The sequence below is a fragment of the Macaca thibetana genome, chromosome 2 (genome assembly GCF_024542745.1).
Source record: "Macaca thibetana thibetana isolate TM-01 chromosome 2, ASM2454274v1, whole genome shotgun sequence".
Lineage (NCBI taxonomy): Eukaryota > Metazoa > Chordata > Mammalia > Primates > Cercopithecidae > Macaca > Macaca thibetana.
The window spans coordinates 177,294,389-177,310,130 of NC_065579.1; the positions used below are offsets into that span (position 1 = coordinate 177,294,389).

Sequence of the window (15,742 nt, forward strand, 5' to 3'; positions counted from 1 at the left end):
GTGAAAATGTCAACAAAGAATGTGATTAATAAAACTACTATTTCTAAGGAAAAAAAGGAAAGCTAACCCAAGTGTATCTGAAAACATGTGACTGCCTCTATCATTCAATATTTTGATTAACTAGACAAAAATCAAAGCAAAATGCTTTACAAACCACTTTTATTTTAGCTTAGTATGAAAACAAGTAGACATATACTGTAATGTGAAAATGATGCAAAATATATAAAAATATACAAAAAGTCAAGTACAACCATAGCTAAAATGTTGGTCCATGAAACACTATATTTTGCAAATTACACATCCTTACAAGCATTTAAATACAACTATTTCAGTTAACAAAAACCTAATCACCTTGTATCTTTTTACCAACTTCAAAAATGCATAATATTTTAGTAGACTTGTATTTTGTATTAAAAACCAAATTGTTAATATTTGCACAATCCATTTATACTGTGGTAGTTTAAAGTTTATGCACAAATACTCATTGAGGGTATCAAATGTAACATAAATATAACATACATAAACTTATACATAGAAATTTATATTTAAGGAAAATATTTATATGGGAGATATTCTAATGTTACTATGTATAAACACAGCATTAAAGAATAATTACTAATTTAAGAGAAAGGAAGGATGTTTACATATCATTCCCACTGATTACCAGTTCTAACTGTATTTCAACCTTCTGTATGAGATTTGTTATATGTCAAAATTCATAACAAGTAGGCCACAAATTTCACTGTTCCATCAATTGTTAGGAGATCTGAAAAATCTAACAATGATGGTGATTTTTCAAAGATATTTAAACTTACCCCATTTAATGGATATGTTTTCCATCCTAGTTCTCCCAGCACAGTTGTTGTATCAAGCAACACGACTGGAATTAAATAGAAAATAAAAATTCCATGAATTTCTCAACTAATGCAAAAATATATTAAATTATTAAAGTTATTTAAATCATTAATGTCAATTATGCTTACTATTATTCACTGAATTAAGTTTAATGAGTTATCTTACTTCAGAAATTATTTATGTATTAAATAATATAAAATAGTATTAAGTAATGATAAAATGCATAAAGTATTTAGAAATTAAACTACGTATATTTTTGTTAAACAATGCTAAATGAAATTATTAAACAGAATTAAGTCATTTTTAATAGCAGATGTTTAAAACTGATAAAATAACTACTTTGCTTTTCCCCTACTTTCATATAGTCTTTATACACCACATTCAGTAAGAAAATCCTGTATTAAAGCAGACTTAAATGTGTAAAAAATTCTCTTTTTGTGTTATTAAATGTCCTTATAATCAGTAAAATATTAAAAAATCATTTTGAAAAATCTTACAATCTTTAAAGCATTGACTGCATTATTATTATATATACTAGGTAGCTTACTTATGGCTAAAGGGTGTGAAACCAAATGTAAAAACCATCCATCTCTTTTCCTGACCAAAGGTAATCCATAATGTGGTCAAAAAAGCAGACACATAAACACATAATAACATTTTCTGTTAAATTATAAAAGTGAAGACTGTACTAACACCCTAGCAATTAAGTTAGCCTAAGTTGGGTTGGCAGTTCTGGAAGAACTTCGCAAAGGGGATCCAATTTGAACTGGTCTAGGATGAGGGGGTTTCAATCAGATATATGATTTTTGTTTTATTTTAGAATACTTTCTATAAACTAACTGAAATATGACTAAATCAGTTCTCAGTTGTAGGCGTGGAGACTATTTGGGGGAGGTTAGGTGATAGAAATGATGGGGAAAGACAGATGGAGATCAACCAAGGAGGGTTTTTGTAGTGTTTCTGACAGGTAAATGTGTAGAGCTCATGATTCAGCAGATATTTACTTTTAACTACTACCTCCTAGGCCTCCAGATGTCAGCAGGATATGGACCTAACTCTGAGAAACAACGCTTTGGTATCTCATCATTAACTCTGGTTTTTCATCTTGCCAAGGAAGTGGAATACCTTTTTCCTCTTTTTTTCTTCTTTTTTTTTTTAAGAGACAGGTCTTGTTCTGATGCTCAGGATGGAGTGCAGCGGCACAATCATAGATCATTGAAGCTTTGAACTCCTAGGCTCAAGGCGATCCTCCTGCTGCAGCCTTCTGAGTAGCTGGGACTACAGGCATGCACCACTGTGCCCAGCTAATTTTTTCATTTGATGCAGAGAGAAGGTCTTACTATGCTATGCAGATAGGTCTCAAATTCCTGGCCTCGAGTGATCCTTCCACCTTGGCCTCCCAAAGTGCTGGGATTACAGGCGTGAGCCAAGGCACCCAGTTGAGGGTTTCTCATTTATAATTTTAAAAAATGCAATTGTGAGTATGTTATTTGGCATCCGCCATTTGGTGTCTAAGGATTCCGAAGTTTTACTTAGGTGAACCACTGTGATAAATTTTATTGATACATTTTAAAATATGAAAGTATCCTTAAATTCCTAGGTTAAACTCTGCTTACTCATTGCAGAATATTCCTTTAGTATTGTTAAAATCTATTAACTAAACATACATTTGTAAAACTAAGCCATAATTTTTAATTAATTTTTATTGTGAAAAATTTTCAAACACCTTTTGAAGTAGAAAAAAATAGCACAATGAACCCTCACATACTCTTCACTCAGGTTCAATAATTAGCAATTAATGTCCAATCTTGTCTCATCTATACATTTTTAACTACTTCCCCACTGCAAGATTTATTTGAAGTAAATTTCAGGAATTATATCATTTCACCTGTATAAAAATTCAACATGTATTTGTAAAATACTCTTTTAATATACCTATAATACCTTAATTCATTAATATAAAAAAAATTCCTTAATGCAATGAAATATCTAGACAGTGTTCAATATTCTTTATTGTCTCAATTTATTTGAAAAAGAAACAGATTCAAGTAAGTGCTAATAAGTTAGGTGGCATTCCTGTTTAAGTGTTTTTTTTTTAATCTATAAATTTCCCCACTTTTTATCAGTTAGATTTATTAAAATTTGTTTGGCTTACAACAAATCCATCCTCTTCAAATGTACATTTCTGTAAATCATGACAAACTCCTACAGCCATGTAACCACGTCTACAATCAAGCTAGAGAATATGGCCTTTATCCTTCCAAAATTTCTTGTGGCCCTTTATAAGGAATCCCTTTCCTATCCTCTGGCAACCACTAATCTGATCTCCTTTCCTGTAGCTTTGCCTTTTCCAGAGTGTCAAATAAATGAAATCATATAGCATGTAGCCTTTTGAGCCTGGTTTCCCTACTTCGCATATGCATTTGAGATACATCTATGTCACTGCTTGTTTCAACTGTTCCTTGTTATTGCTGAAAACAATTCCACTGTATGGAATTCCCTAGCTGAAGGACGTGGGGCTATTTCCAGTTAAGAATATTATGTATAGGTCACTCCAAGCTTTCCTATATAGATTTTTTGTATGAACCTATGCTTTTATTTCTCCAGGGTTAATAACTAGAAGTAGGATTGGTGGGTTATACAGAAAATGTGTGTTTTTTAAATAGACTATCCATCTGGATTCCAAAACTGCTGTGAAATTTCAGATTCTCAGTAGGGAAACGTATGGTTTTCCCATTCCTGTACATACCAGGACTTGATTTTGTCCAGTTTTTTAAAGTCATTCTATCAGGTGTGCAACAGTATCTCATTATTGTTTTAATATATACTTCACTAAATGGATAGAAACATCAGTATTTCTTTTGGTGATTTTTAAATGTTTGTAAGTTTAATTCTAATTTTCTCATCAAAGAGTTCTGCAGAAAATTCACTGGTACAGCCTACAAATCACAATATTCAAATCAAGGGGTTCAATGGAGCTAAGTGTCTAAAAATCTCTAAAGCGTATTGAAATCGATCAACAGCTATTTCCTTTTTATAAGTTTTATATAGGAATTATGACCAGTAAGTTAATTCATTTAATTATTATTGTTTCTAAAACATATTAAGGCTGCTTTGTTCTCAGTATTCATAATTGTAAACTGTGAAGTATATTCACAAATAAAAAAGAAAAATATGAATGTACCTATTACAGTGCAAATGCTTAGGAAACATTTTTTATTGTTGTTTCTTAGTATCTTCCAGAAAAAAGATTTACCTAACTGCTTTATTTCATTAAATTGCAATCATACCTCTTAAAAATTCTTAAAAATAGTAAGATTCCAAATTTGCATTTCAGACAGGTGAATGATACTTTAATATCAAAATAAAATTCAGAATTTTGGATATATGTGATAAATATTTTAATTTTATCATTTGTTTCACATACAAAAAAAACCCCACAAATTCAGGTTTTTCAGGCACACTAATTACATTGAACCCAGCAAGGTGAGAGCTCCTCCTGCTGGCTCCAAACAAAAGTTATCTAGACCCTACCAGAGAGCAAAATCACTGTAAACTCAGTAGGAGGAAAAAAAATTACATCGGCATTAGCATCGGTAAAAAAGTCAATACTTTTCCATTTTTAATATAATAGCTATGTTTAAATAGGAAGATTAACACCTATTATTTATGTAAAGAGTATAAATGAAACTACAATTATTTGTTCATAGCATAATAAATGAGAAACTGAATTTAAAAAATAGCCTGGGGTCATCAAAATAAAGTTCTGAAAATACACGTTTTGTTTTGTAAGCAACATAATGCATACGACATGTCTGTATAACTGCATACAATTTTCCTATTAACTTTTAGAAAAAAACTTCCAGCATATTGTATTTCTTTCTGAATGTGTCCTTTAGTGTATTAGAGTTGCCTTTATTCATGCTTTTGAAAATTATAAGAAAATGTCATTGTGTTTTAAAAGAAAATATCTGGATTAAATATGAAAGTTATTATTACCTAAGAACAAAAAACTAAATATTAATTTATTGTCTTTAAATATTTTATCAAGTCTTTACTACATCATTTTAGTAAATCTAAAAGGTATTAGTTTAAAAACAATCAGCATATTGATTTATAGTATATCATAGAAGATCATCTTTATTCAAACAGCACAGTAAGAAAAAGATGAGATTTTATTCATAAATCACTTTGAAAAATTAAACAAGGACGAGATAAATCAAGCCACTAAGAAAGTAGCTATTCTTTTAGGATAATTTTGTTGTAAAAATTTAAGTCAATGTCATGTAAATTGAGTCCAAAGATTTATCAATATGTTTTAAAGTTCAGACAATCATAAATACATGTTTCAGAACTTTGTCTAACAAACCTTATGAAAAATAAAGTAAGGTGTTTCTTCCTAGAATCATTCAATTTAGAAACTTTAAGGTCCAGCTTAAAGGTTCTAAGTTACTAAGTCACTCAGTAACAACACATCAGCAGAAGTTTATGATGGTTCTATGTTCCACTAACTGTTAACACTCTACTAGATGTTTTTTCCCATCTGAAAAAACACAAGTAAACAAAGTTTCAGATACAATCAGAGAATACTTCAAATTACAGATATATAAACAAACATGTACCTTTCTATATTACACTTTAGAAGCAGTCCATTTGAATATAATAATGTTTAAATGCTTTAAACTGATATTTAGATTATCAAATTAATCCAGTTTTAACATCACTGCATATTTCTGAAAGATAAGAACCAAAAATTTTTACTTTCGGATATACATAATATGGGGATCTACCCTCACATAGAGTTGCAACCATATTTAAATCTGAAAAAAAAACGAACATAGATTGCTTTAAATAGACACTGAATTATGTTGACTCCTGATATGGTCCTCTCTGTATTGGGAATATTTTACGGAAAAATTTTCTAAAGAGGATCATACTTTCTTAAAAACAACGAAGCTACTTTTATCTAGAACCTGAGATCAATTATTTGTTCATTAGGTGTACTTACAACATTTTGTTTTGTTGTGGTGGTTATTCTTATTTTTTGTCGTTTTTGCTTGTTTCCTTGTTTTTAACATAGAGGGCATTCATTATTAATTTTATCTATCCCTTCAGTTACATCTGAGATTGAAAATTTGATTTTTAAGTATAAGGTAATGTGAAAATAGTGAGGTTAACTTTTTCTAATTAGAGAATAAAATCAAGTTTAGAACTTTTGAACTTACACCTTTCATTTTTCTACTCTGCTAGAGAGTATGTTTTTCAGAAAACATTCAAATATCTCTGTCCCTTCTTAAAACTAGATAATTCCCTTAGTTATCTAAAATAAGCTACAAAAACCAAAAATTATTTTTCTTCACTGTTATCTGGAATAGAAAAAAAAAGGACAAAACACTGAAGCTATATAATTTTCTTTCTAATTAAATTACTTTCAGGATAAATCAAGTGAAGCAGTTTGCTATTACTTAGAAAGCAAGTTATACTCTAGAGCAAGAACTATATTTCACTCACTCCAAGAACCTCCAGATCCTTATCCTGACTGACAGAGCTATATTTGCTTCAGCCTTATCATCATTCCTAAAACCTGCTATTACCAGCACTTACCACAGAGACCAAAGGATAACTCAGGTGTGGATGTGATCTATCACAAGGTCACCAAACTACAGGTTCCCTCCTGGGCTCCTGAGCAAGGTCATTGAGATTTATTAATGAGTTATCTCAAAAGACGCTTTCCTATAAAACTGCTCTGTTATCTCTGTGGTTAAAAATGAGTAAAAGAAAATTTGACATGTCCCTAATTAACAGCATTAGATGCTTCCTCTATTTTGACATCTTCAGCATTTTGTAAGCAAATTCAGTTGAGACCTATATGATTTACATTTGTCTCAATTACTCAGGGATTAAATAGGTAGAAAATACTATTTGGCTGTAGTCTTACATTTTCTAGTCTTGTATTAATAAATGTTGTGAGTCTCTCATCTCTCACAAAGAAGTGCCCCATTTAGCTGAAACCATTGAACATGTTCCCCATTGCTTACATAGCATCAAACATGTGTCTTGCCTTTCTAGTTCTAACCTTTCTTATGTTCCCACTTGTCTTTTATGGGCTTTGGACATTTTCCAATTTTTTGAAGAATATTATGAAACTTAAGGTCTGAAATACACTTAAATCATTGGTTTAACGGTCCTGATAAAAGAGATTATAACTACTTACTTGAAAGTTATATCTACAATATAATGGCCATCTCAATGCAAAACCATTTCTATATAGTGGAAGAAAGGTCTAAAAGAAACTACTGAAACCCTTACTTTAAAAAAAAATAACAGTGGCTTTATGTTGAAAAGGAAAAAAAAAAAATCTGTGAAAGAAAATTTGAGAATTAAAATTTAGTCTTTTTTCTTGAAGATGGAAAAATTTTTCTTCCTGCGGTTTTGTTTGTTCTCTCCATTACACTTACATGGACATAATGAAAATAGATGTTAACTTCCCTAACTAGGACCTCAGCGGTCAAGAAATGTTACCTGATTTTACATTATACATTTTGACATTATTTCAACAAACATTTATTGAGTCTCTGTTACATTTAAGACTCTATATATTGGAAACTATAGGATATAGAAAGTCTGTAAGTTACAATGCCTACCTTCAAGGTATACCAGTTTTCTACTTTATGACTTTCGCTACTAGGATTTTTGTGTCAACTCACATGCCATAGTTTATTCAAACACATATATAGCAGAACAGATTAAAATGCCCTCATTTAGAAGGTGCAGACAAAAAATGACTGCAGCTATTTAGTAGACTGTGTAGAATTAAATTGCTCTTCTAAAAGGTCAGACATTCCATATCACATCTTCAAAATCACCATCAAAATTGTCAGTAATTGTACCACTTATCGCACTTTTCATAGATGTGCCAAGGACTAAATGCATCGCAGTAGACAACAGAAAGGGAAATAATTTCCTACCTGTAGATACTCTCCAAAACAATCCCAAATACAGGAAATGTCTGCCAAATTTGTCCAAAGAGATATTGTTTTACATAGAGTGGGAGATGTTTTAAAAACGAATTAAACAAGCGTAGGCAACATACCAACAAGACCCTATCTCTACAAATTAAAAATTAAAAAATCAAAATTAGCCAGGTGTGACTGTGTGTGCCTGCAGTCCTCATTATTCAGGAGGCTGAGATGAGAGTTATTGCTTGAACCCAGGAGTTCTAGGCTGCAGCAAGCCACTATTGCACCACTACACTCCAGTCTGAATGACAGAACAAGACCTTGTCTCAAAAATAAATAAATAATTAATTAATTAAGCATTATCAGAGGTAAACACTTTTGTAACCTAACCTTTAGTCATCAGAAATAAGACATCATCAGATAAAAATTTTAATTGTGTTGCCATAATTTTGAAACAAATACATATTAAACAACTTGAAAATGACAGAATTCTTTTGTCCATTGAAATTATAGCCAAATCAAGACAGCACAATTATAACCATTACTTTAACATGTGTGTGAGTGTGAGTGTGTGTGTTGGGGGGGGTGTTTGTGGGTGTGTATCTTCCAAAGAAAATGAATAAATGAGGTAATCAAAAGGGAGCATGGGCAGGAAATGCATGTCTTAGAAAAGAACATTCTTAACCAACTGTTGGAAAAGCAGTATAGTATAAGCAGGAAGGCAGGTGCCGGATGAAATTTAAACGGCCACTGTACTTGGTTTGTGACGGCAAAAGTCAAGGGCTATTTACATATGATCTTTCTGAGATGTAGTTAAGAGGCAAAGTGGTCTCTGGAAAAAAATAAAATCAAAGTGGGCATTTGTTTTGAGCCCAGAATGAGTTCTGAGAAGACACACATTTGTATCTTTTGGAATCATCTTCTCTGTTCCCTGTTGGCCCCAAACCCTGAAGCACTGACTGCCCTCACACTGCTCACTCTCAGTCCAAACCCTGGACATCTATCCCCATCTCTGACTGTGTGCAGTGTTCAAATTATCCCCCCTATTATCTGATAACCAACATCCATCATATGAAGAAAACAATTTAACTAAAATAGCATACAAATGTGTTTATGAAATATCATTTCCTCTCTTCCCTTTTGCGTTATTTATTTATCCAAGTTAAATATGAATTGATTATAGCACCTTTCAGGTAACACTGACTTGGGACTTTTCATGGCATACCTAATATCACGACACACAAGCAATTTTTCACATTAATATATTGGAAGAGACTTCCTAAATCTCCAACTTGTATCATGTCCCAAGAAATTTAACCATTGTTTAGGTTACATATTTTCCTATCTACTTCGTGGGTTCTCTACTTTGCTTTAATACTGTATGCTTGGCCAAGCTGTATTTCTTATCCTACTAATTGTTGGGTGTTGCTCTAACCTAAACCATGTAATCCTCTAACCGTAGTATCAACCCTAGCTCTCAATAAACTATGATCTTCTTAGCCACCCTACTAGGGTAGCATGGCTACTCTATATATGACAATAAGAGTAACACACAAAAGTTTGCTTGCTGTGTCATGGGTCATGATTGCCTCCTCTTCAACTTTTGAATCTCTCTTGTTAATTAATCCACTTCACGAGTATTCAAGAGAAATCTAAGAACAATGGTGTTTTTTTTCTTGGATTCCCCCACCCCGTTTCTCCAGCTGATTTCTGAATTATCTATACTCTAGTTCCTTTAGATGATAAAAAAGGCAGAGCTGAACTGCCAATATTCTACAAGCAGCTAACTAAATTCTATTCACAAACATTCAGATTTCACAGTAACCTGCTCACAAAACATGGTCATTGGGTCATTAAACCAGATACAATAATATACATTCTGGGGAGATGCTACAAAAAATAATTTAAATGAAAACGTTATTTTCTAATCATTTTACCATGATTTCAACATCTTTGACTGCCTAAAAATTATGTGTTGTCATCTGTATAGCTAAATTGGATTGTAGTAGTTTAGTAAGTAACATTGACTGTAGAACAGAGTAGTCTATAATGAGAGAAATGGGCAGGAAAAACATGAAGACTTTAAAAAAAAATATTAAGACAACCAGTTGTCATATCATTTACACATTAAACAGCTTTTTGCACAATTATTTGATAAATAAAATCATGAGAATTATGTAGGACAAGTTCTTACTGGAAACTATTGAGGAAATGTCACAGTGAATGTGATGCCAAATTTAGAGACATATGAACTGTAAGGCAGCTAATCTTTTTTGGCATATTTCTGTATTGCAGAGGAGTCAGGAGGAGGAATGGTTCATAAATGAAACATTTACAAATGTGACCCATGCCAAGAGCAGCATGGCTTCAATATTGAGAAAAGAATGACAGATGGAAGCTTTATGGTTGGCATAAACTATAAAATACAATAAATGCATTATTATCATTACCCTGTAGGGAAGCAAATCATTAAGTACTATTGTCAAATTGTTTATCATCAGAACTTTCTGCAATAAAGTAAATGCAAAAGGAATGATAATGACATTTTAACATGTAGGCAAATGGAAAATATTTTATTCAATATGGGTTCCCCAAGTATAATTAAGCATAAGAAAGCAAATGTAGGCTTTCATAAGACATTGATCAGTTTTCTTAACTTACTGACTACCCAAGATATAGATTATGGCAAAGAAATCTATAATGTTCAGAAACTATTAATATTTTGATGACTAAGTGAAATAATCAGGTTCAAAATTCTATCCTCAGCTTTTGTGACTGAAAAGATTAATACTTATCTTTCCGAAGAGGCATGATCATATTTTAAGAGACTGGTTCTTGTTAATCAGGCATACAGGAGACTCATTTATAAATGAGATTGATTTATTCACTGATGATTTAACTCCCCAGGGAATGTCCTTCCCTGCAGGTAAATACATTCAAAAGACCAAATTACAGATAAAGATTTCTTAGAGAGTACTAAATTACTAGAAAGGAGTGACCCTGTTTTACTTTTTAAAAATCCTCCAGATCTATTTCCACTTAATAAATGAATGATTGTACCTACCCATTTTAAAGCTGTTAAATTTGAACAGTGCTGAAGAAACACAGATAAATTTTTTATTTACAGGAATTATTTTTCGAATACAGGTATTGCCAACTATAACACTAGTATTTCAGACACTATTTACAAAATATGTAATACTTCCCACAGTTATTGTCTATCCTTTATTGGCTAAATTTTAGAAGGCCTAGTTTTATTTATTTATTTATTTATTTTTTTGAGACGGAGTCTTGCTCTGTTGCCCAGGCTGGAGTGCAGTGGCGTGATCTCCACTCACTGCAAGCTCCGCCTCCCGGGTTCACGCCATTCTCTAGCCTCAGCCTCCCAAGTAGCTGAGACTACAGGCGCCCGCCACCATGCCCGGCTAATTTTTTGTATTTTTAGTAGAGACGGGGTTTCACCATGTTAGCCAGGATGGTCTCGATCTCCTGACGTGATCCACCCGCCTCGGCCTCCCAAAGTACTGGGATTACAGGCATGAGCCACCGCGCCCAGCCAAGTTTTAATTTTTTGGAAAGAAAAATAGTTCTATCTGTACATTCACTTGATTTATAAACCAACATTTTTTCCCAAAGTTTCTTACATGTGAGTAAAATTCTGATTCTATAGATTGATTTTATTTTCAAATAAGGACAATGACATTTGCTGACCATGACTCATGATTTGGGGAAGAAGCTAAAATTTTAGGCATAGAGTCCAATATTAGTTGGCCAGGTTGCTTCTGTCATAAACTGCCTTTTTTTATTTTTTTTAATTTATGAGACAAGGTCTCCTCTGTCACTCCCGCTGAAGGGCAGCAGCATGATCTCTGCTCACTGCAAACTCCACCTCCCCTGCTCAAGTGATTCTCCTGCCTCAGTTTCCCAAGTAGCTGGGAGTACAGAAGTGCACCATCACGCTCGGTTCATTTTTGTACTTTTTTCTACAGATGAGGTTTCCCCATGTTACACAGGCTAATTTCGAACTCCTAGGCTCAAGTGATCTTGAGCCATCTTGGCCTTGACCTTATGCAACCCTGGCCTCCCAAAGTGCTGTGATTACAGGTGAGAGCCACCCAGGGCCAGCCTTAACTTGTCTTTAACAGAGGTAAATATACTGCAGTTCTAATTTTTACTGATGAAGAACAGTAAGAGTTGTATAGACTTACAACCATTGATTTATCAATGAAAATAGTTTCTGTGTAAATTATCTTAATATTTTTATTCTACTTCAGTTCATATTTCATCATATTCCATAAAGCTGCCATATTTTGAAAAATGCAAAATTATATGTTCTTCAGGAATCTCTTCTGTATTTTCTCTGTTTTTTCACTTTTCAAAGAAAATTTATCAGTTTAGGGATTTCAACTATTATTTTAATGCTGTCAACCTCCAAAACAGTATCTGCAGCATAAATTTCCTCTATGCTTCAGACACAATTCAGAGGCCTCTCAAATGTAACATGTTCACATCTGAACTCACTGTTTTCTCATTAAATAGGCACCACCTCCTGATTTCTCTGTTTCAGTAATTTTTACCTAGCATCTGCCCAAGTACACAAATTGTGAACCAATATCCTATCCTTAACTCATCCCTCAATATTAACAACAAATCTATCAGTTTCCAAACTGGATGTTGTAAGCAGAATAATATGCCTGTCTCCCAGGTTGTCCATATCCTGATTCTAGGAACCTATGAATGTGTTGTTACATGGAAAAGGAAAATTAAGGTTGCAGATGAATTAAGGTTGCTAATCCGCTAAGGTTGCTAATCTCCCTCAAAACAGGGAGACATTTTATATTGTTGTGTGGGCCCAATGTAATAACAAAGGTCCTTAAAGTAGAAGAGAAAGCCAGAGAACAAGAGGAAGATGTGACTCCAGAAAGGCAGAGATGCAATATTGCTGGCTCTGAAGAGAGAGGAACACAGCCAAGGAACATGGGTGGTCTCCAGACATTAAAAAGGGCAAGAAAATGGATTATCTCCTAGAACCTACAGAATGGAATGCAGTCGCACTAACACCCTGATGTTAGCCTAGGGATATCCATGTCAGACCTCTAACCTACAAAACTGTGCAAATAAACGTGTGTTATTTAAACCACTGAATATGTAGTAATTTGTTACAGCAGTAATAGAGAACAAATACAGTAAGGTTTTTAAATCACCTTCAAATATATGGCTTTCTAACCCCTACCAATTCCATCTAACTCAACCGGGATCTCTTCATCTTGTTCCTTTCATTGAATTCAATGCAGCCTCAGTGGTCTATCTGAAATGAAATTTTGATTTCTCCATTTTCTGTTCAAAACTCATTTTCTCTTCAAATTTCTCCTTCTCATTTACAATACTCCTAAAATATTTGCTATGAATGTGTATTTTTTATTCCATACACAGACACATACACACACATATATTTATATATAAACAATCCACTAGGTTCTGTGTATAAAGTTGGATCAAAATAAACATAGGCTCTGCCTTCAGGGTGATTACAATCTCCTGTGAAAAAGAGAAAATAACAGAAAGTATAAAATAAATACATAATTATATGTTATGAGAAGTGCTATAAATCTAATTTAGATTTCAGGCCCATAGAAAAATCTCTTAATGAAGAGATCGAGACCATCCTGGCCAGCATGGTGAAAACTCATCTTTACTAAAAATACAAAAATTAGCTGGGCGTGGTGACATGCACCTGTAGTCCCAGCTACTCGGGACACTGAGGCAGGAGAATTGCTTGAACCCAGGAGGCAGAGGTTGCAGTGAGCTAAGATTGGGCCACTTGCACTCCAGCCTGGGAGACACAGTGAGACCCCATCTCAAAAAAAAAAAAAAAAAAAAAAAAGTCATGATCAAGCAGAGTTGAAGTATTCTATATATCTTTTTTTTTTTTTAGATTCATGATGTAAATTATATAATAATGAATTGGAAATAAAATATCACAATTATGAGTAGGTGAGGAATTTATAAGTAGATACACATAACTGAGAAAACACAAAAAACACAGAATACTTTAAGTAGCTGCAAAATATTGAGAAGAGTACATTGCAGAAGGAATAACAAGTCCCTGTGATTTTATAAATCCAGTGTTCTAAAAACGATAAACAGTAAGATAAACTTCATGCTTTTGTATCATATTGTGTCAAAGGAAGCTACTAGTATAGGGTCAAAGCACTGACAAAACCACAATAACAGTCTTGAAATCCTGATCATAAAGGGAAGGAAAAAGAACAGAAAAAAATATCGATTAAAAGGAAATCATAATGATTCAGGAGTTCAAACAACTAAAGCAAAAATAAATTTTATTAATTTTAGAATTTAGGTTAATGTATTCAGAAAAGTTTTCTTTATATATATGTATATATACCTACATATAACTAATCTGAAAGAATCCACTCAAGACTATTTCAATTATTTTTTTAAAACTTATGAAAAAGAAGCACTATCTATTCAGAGTAAAACAAATCAGATGGTGCTCTCTACACAGAAACAGTCAATGCATTATGGCCACTGAGGTTGGAGAATGAGGGGAAAAAAAACATCAAATGGCATTTAAAAGCATTTAAAAAGAGCTATAGATGTGGCTATAACATCTTTGAAGTTAAATATAGGGATCCCACTGATTTGACACTTTCATCTTGAAGTGGCCAGAACGATACCTTCTACAGACCCCCTGTTTGGTTGGGTTTTCATATAAATTCAATATTTCTGTAAAGTTTCTGTTCTATTAGATACTAGATATATTGAAACCTCAGAAAATAAAAAAATATATATTGAAAAATCTTTACACCTATTACTGCTCTCAAGCTGTAATTATACATTTTGATAATATGCCTTTACGCTTTAAAGGAGCAAACTGTGAATATATGGAGGTATGCAAGCCTCTGTAGGCCAAGACTGCACATTACTGCTGGCTGAAGAGTCCTCTCTTTTCTGAAAGGGGAAGTCAAAATGATATGAACAAGACATAGGTTACTCTGACCATGCGGTAAGTAGTAATTATCTGGTATATACTCTAATATAAGGACAATTATATCCTAGTCACATTATTTACAAAGAAATGGATGATATTATCTTTAAAAAGTTTGGGAGCCCAAAGAAAATGTATAAAGCAACTATAAGAAAATCTTATTAGCTGAATACTTCTGTCTAAGGTCCCAATCCCAGGTGAGGAAGCTGCTTGTGTGAGAAACACCAACAGATGCAGTTGTTATCTGCATCTGCAACTCCTCATCGCCTTTGTCAATCATCTGTTAAGTACTCTAAATCCAAGAACTGCAGGAGACACTCAAATAAATATGGAGTGAAGGGCAACAGGTTGAAGGGGAGCAAGTCATTTTTATACCAGAAAGTTATTTTTTTTATAACATACTTCAAAAACTTAGTAAGATACTATACTATGTAAAATTCTGAAAACCAAGGTAACTGAGAACACTTAGCAAACTTATCTAAACTTATGGAGGAACTTATGGAGATAATTTTGACCTTATCCTGTCCAGAAGATTAAACTTCACTTTTTTTATTATTTTCCGAGACAGAGTCTCGCTTTTGTCACCCAGGCTGGAGTGCAATGGTGCCATCTTGGCTCACTGCAACCCCTGCCTCCTGGGCTCAAGTGATTCTCATGCCTCAGCCTCTGGGCTTTTGCCATGTTGGCCAGGCTAATCTTGAACTCCTGGCCTTCAGTGATCCACCCAAGTTAGCCTCCCAAAGTGCTGAAAATATAGATATGAGCCACTGCATCTGGCCCAAATACCCTCTTGATGTAGCACTGGACTCACCTTGAGAAAAACTGACATTTCCATTTTTTCTAGAAATTTAAAATTCCATTTGCTCCAGATCAACTCCAAAATATCACGCATTATACTGAAATGGTCCTACCATATCAC

At 33.2% G+C, this 15,742-nt stretch overlaps 1 protein-coding gene across 2 annotated transcripts in view; it reads right to left on the reverse strand.

Annotated features, from left to right (window-relative positions):
- EPHA6 (EPH receptor A6) overlaps positions 1-15,742 on the reverse strand; it is a 932,172-nt gene that overhangs the window by 877,243 nt on the left and 39,187 nt on the right. For both annotated transcript variants that reach the window (XM_050778969.1, XM_050778968.1), the window contains exon 2: positions 816-880. In XM_050778969.1, the coding sequence (XP_050634926.1) occupies positions 816-880 (65 nt within the window). The remainder of the gene's footprint in view (positions 1-815; positions 881-15,742) is intronic.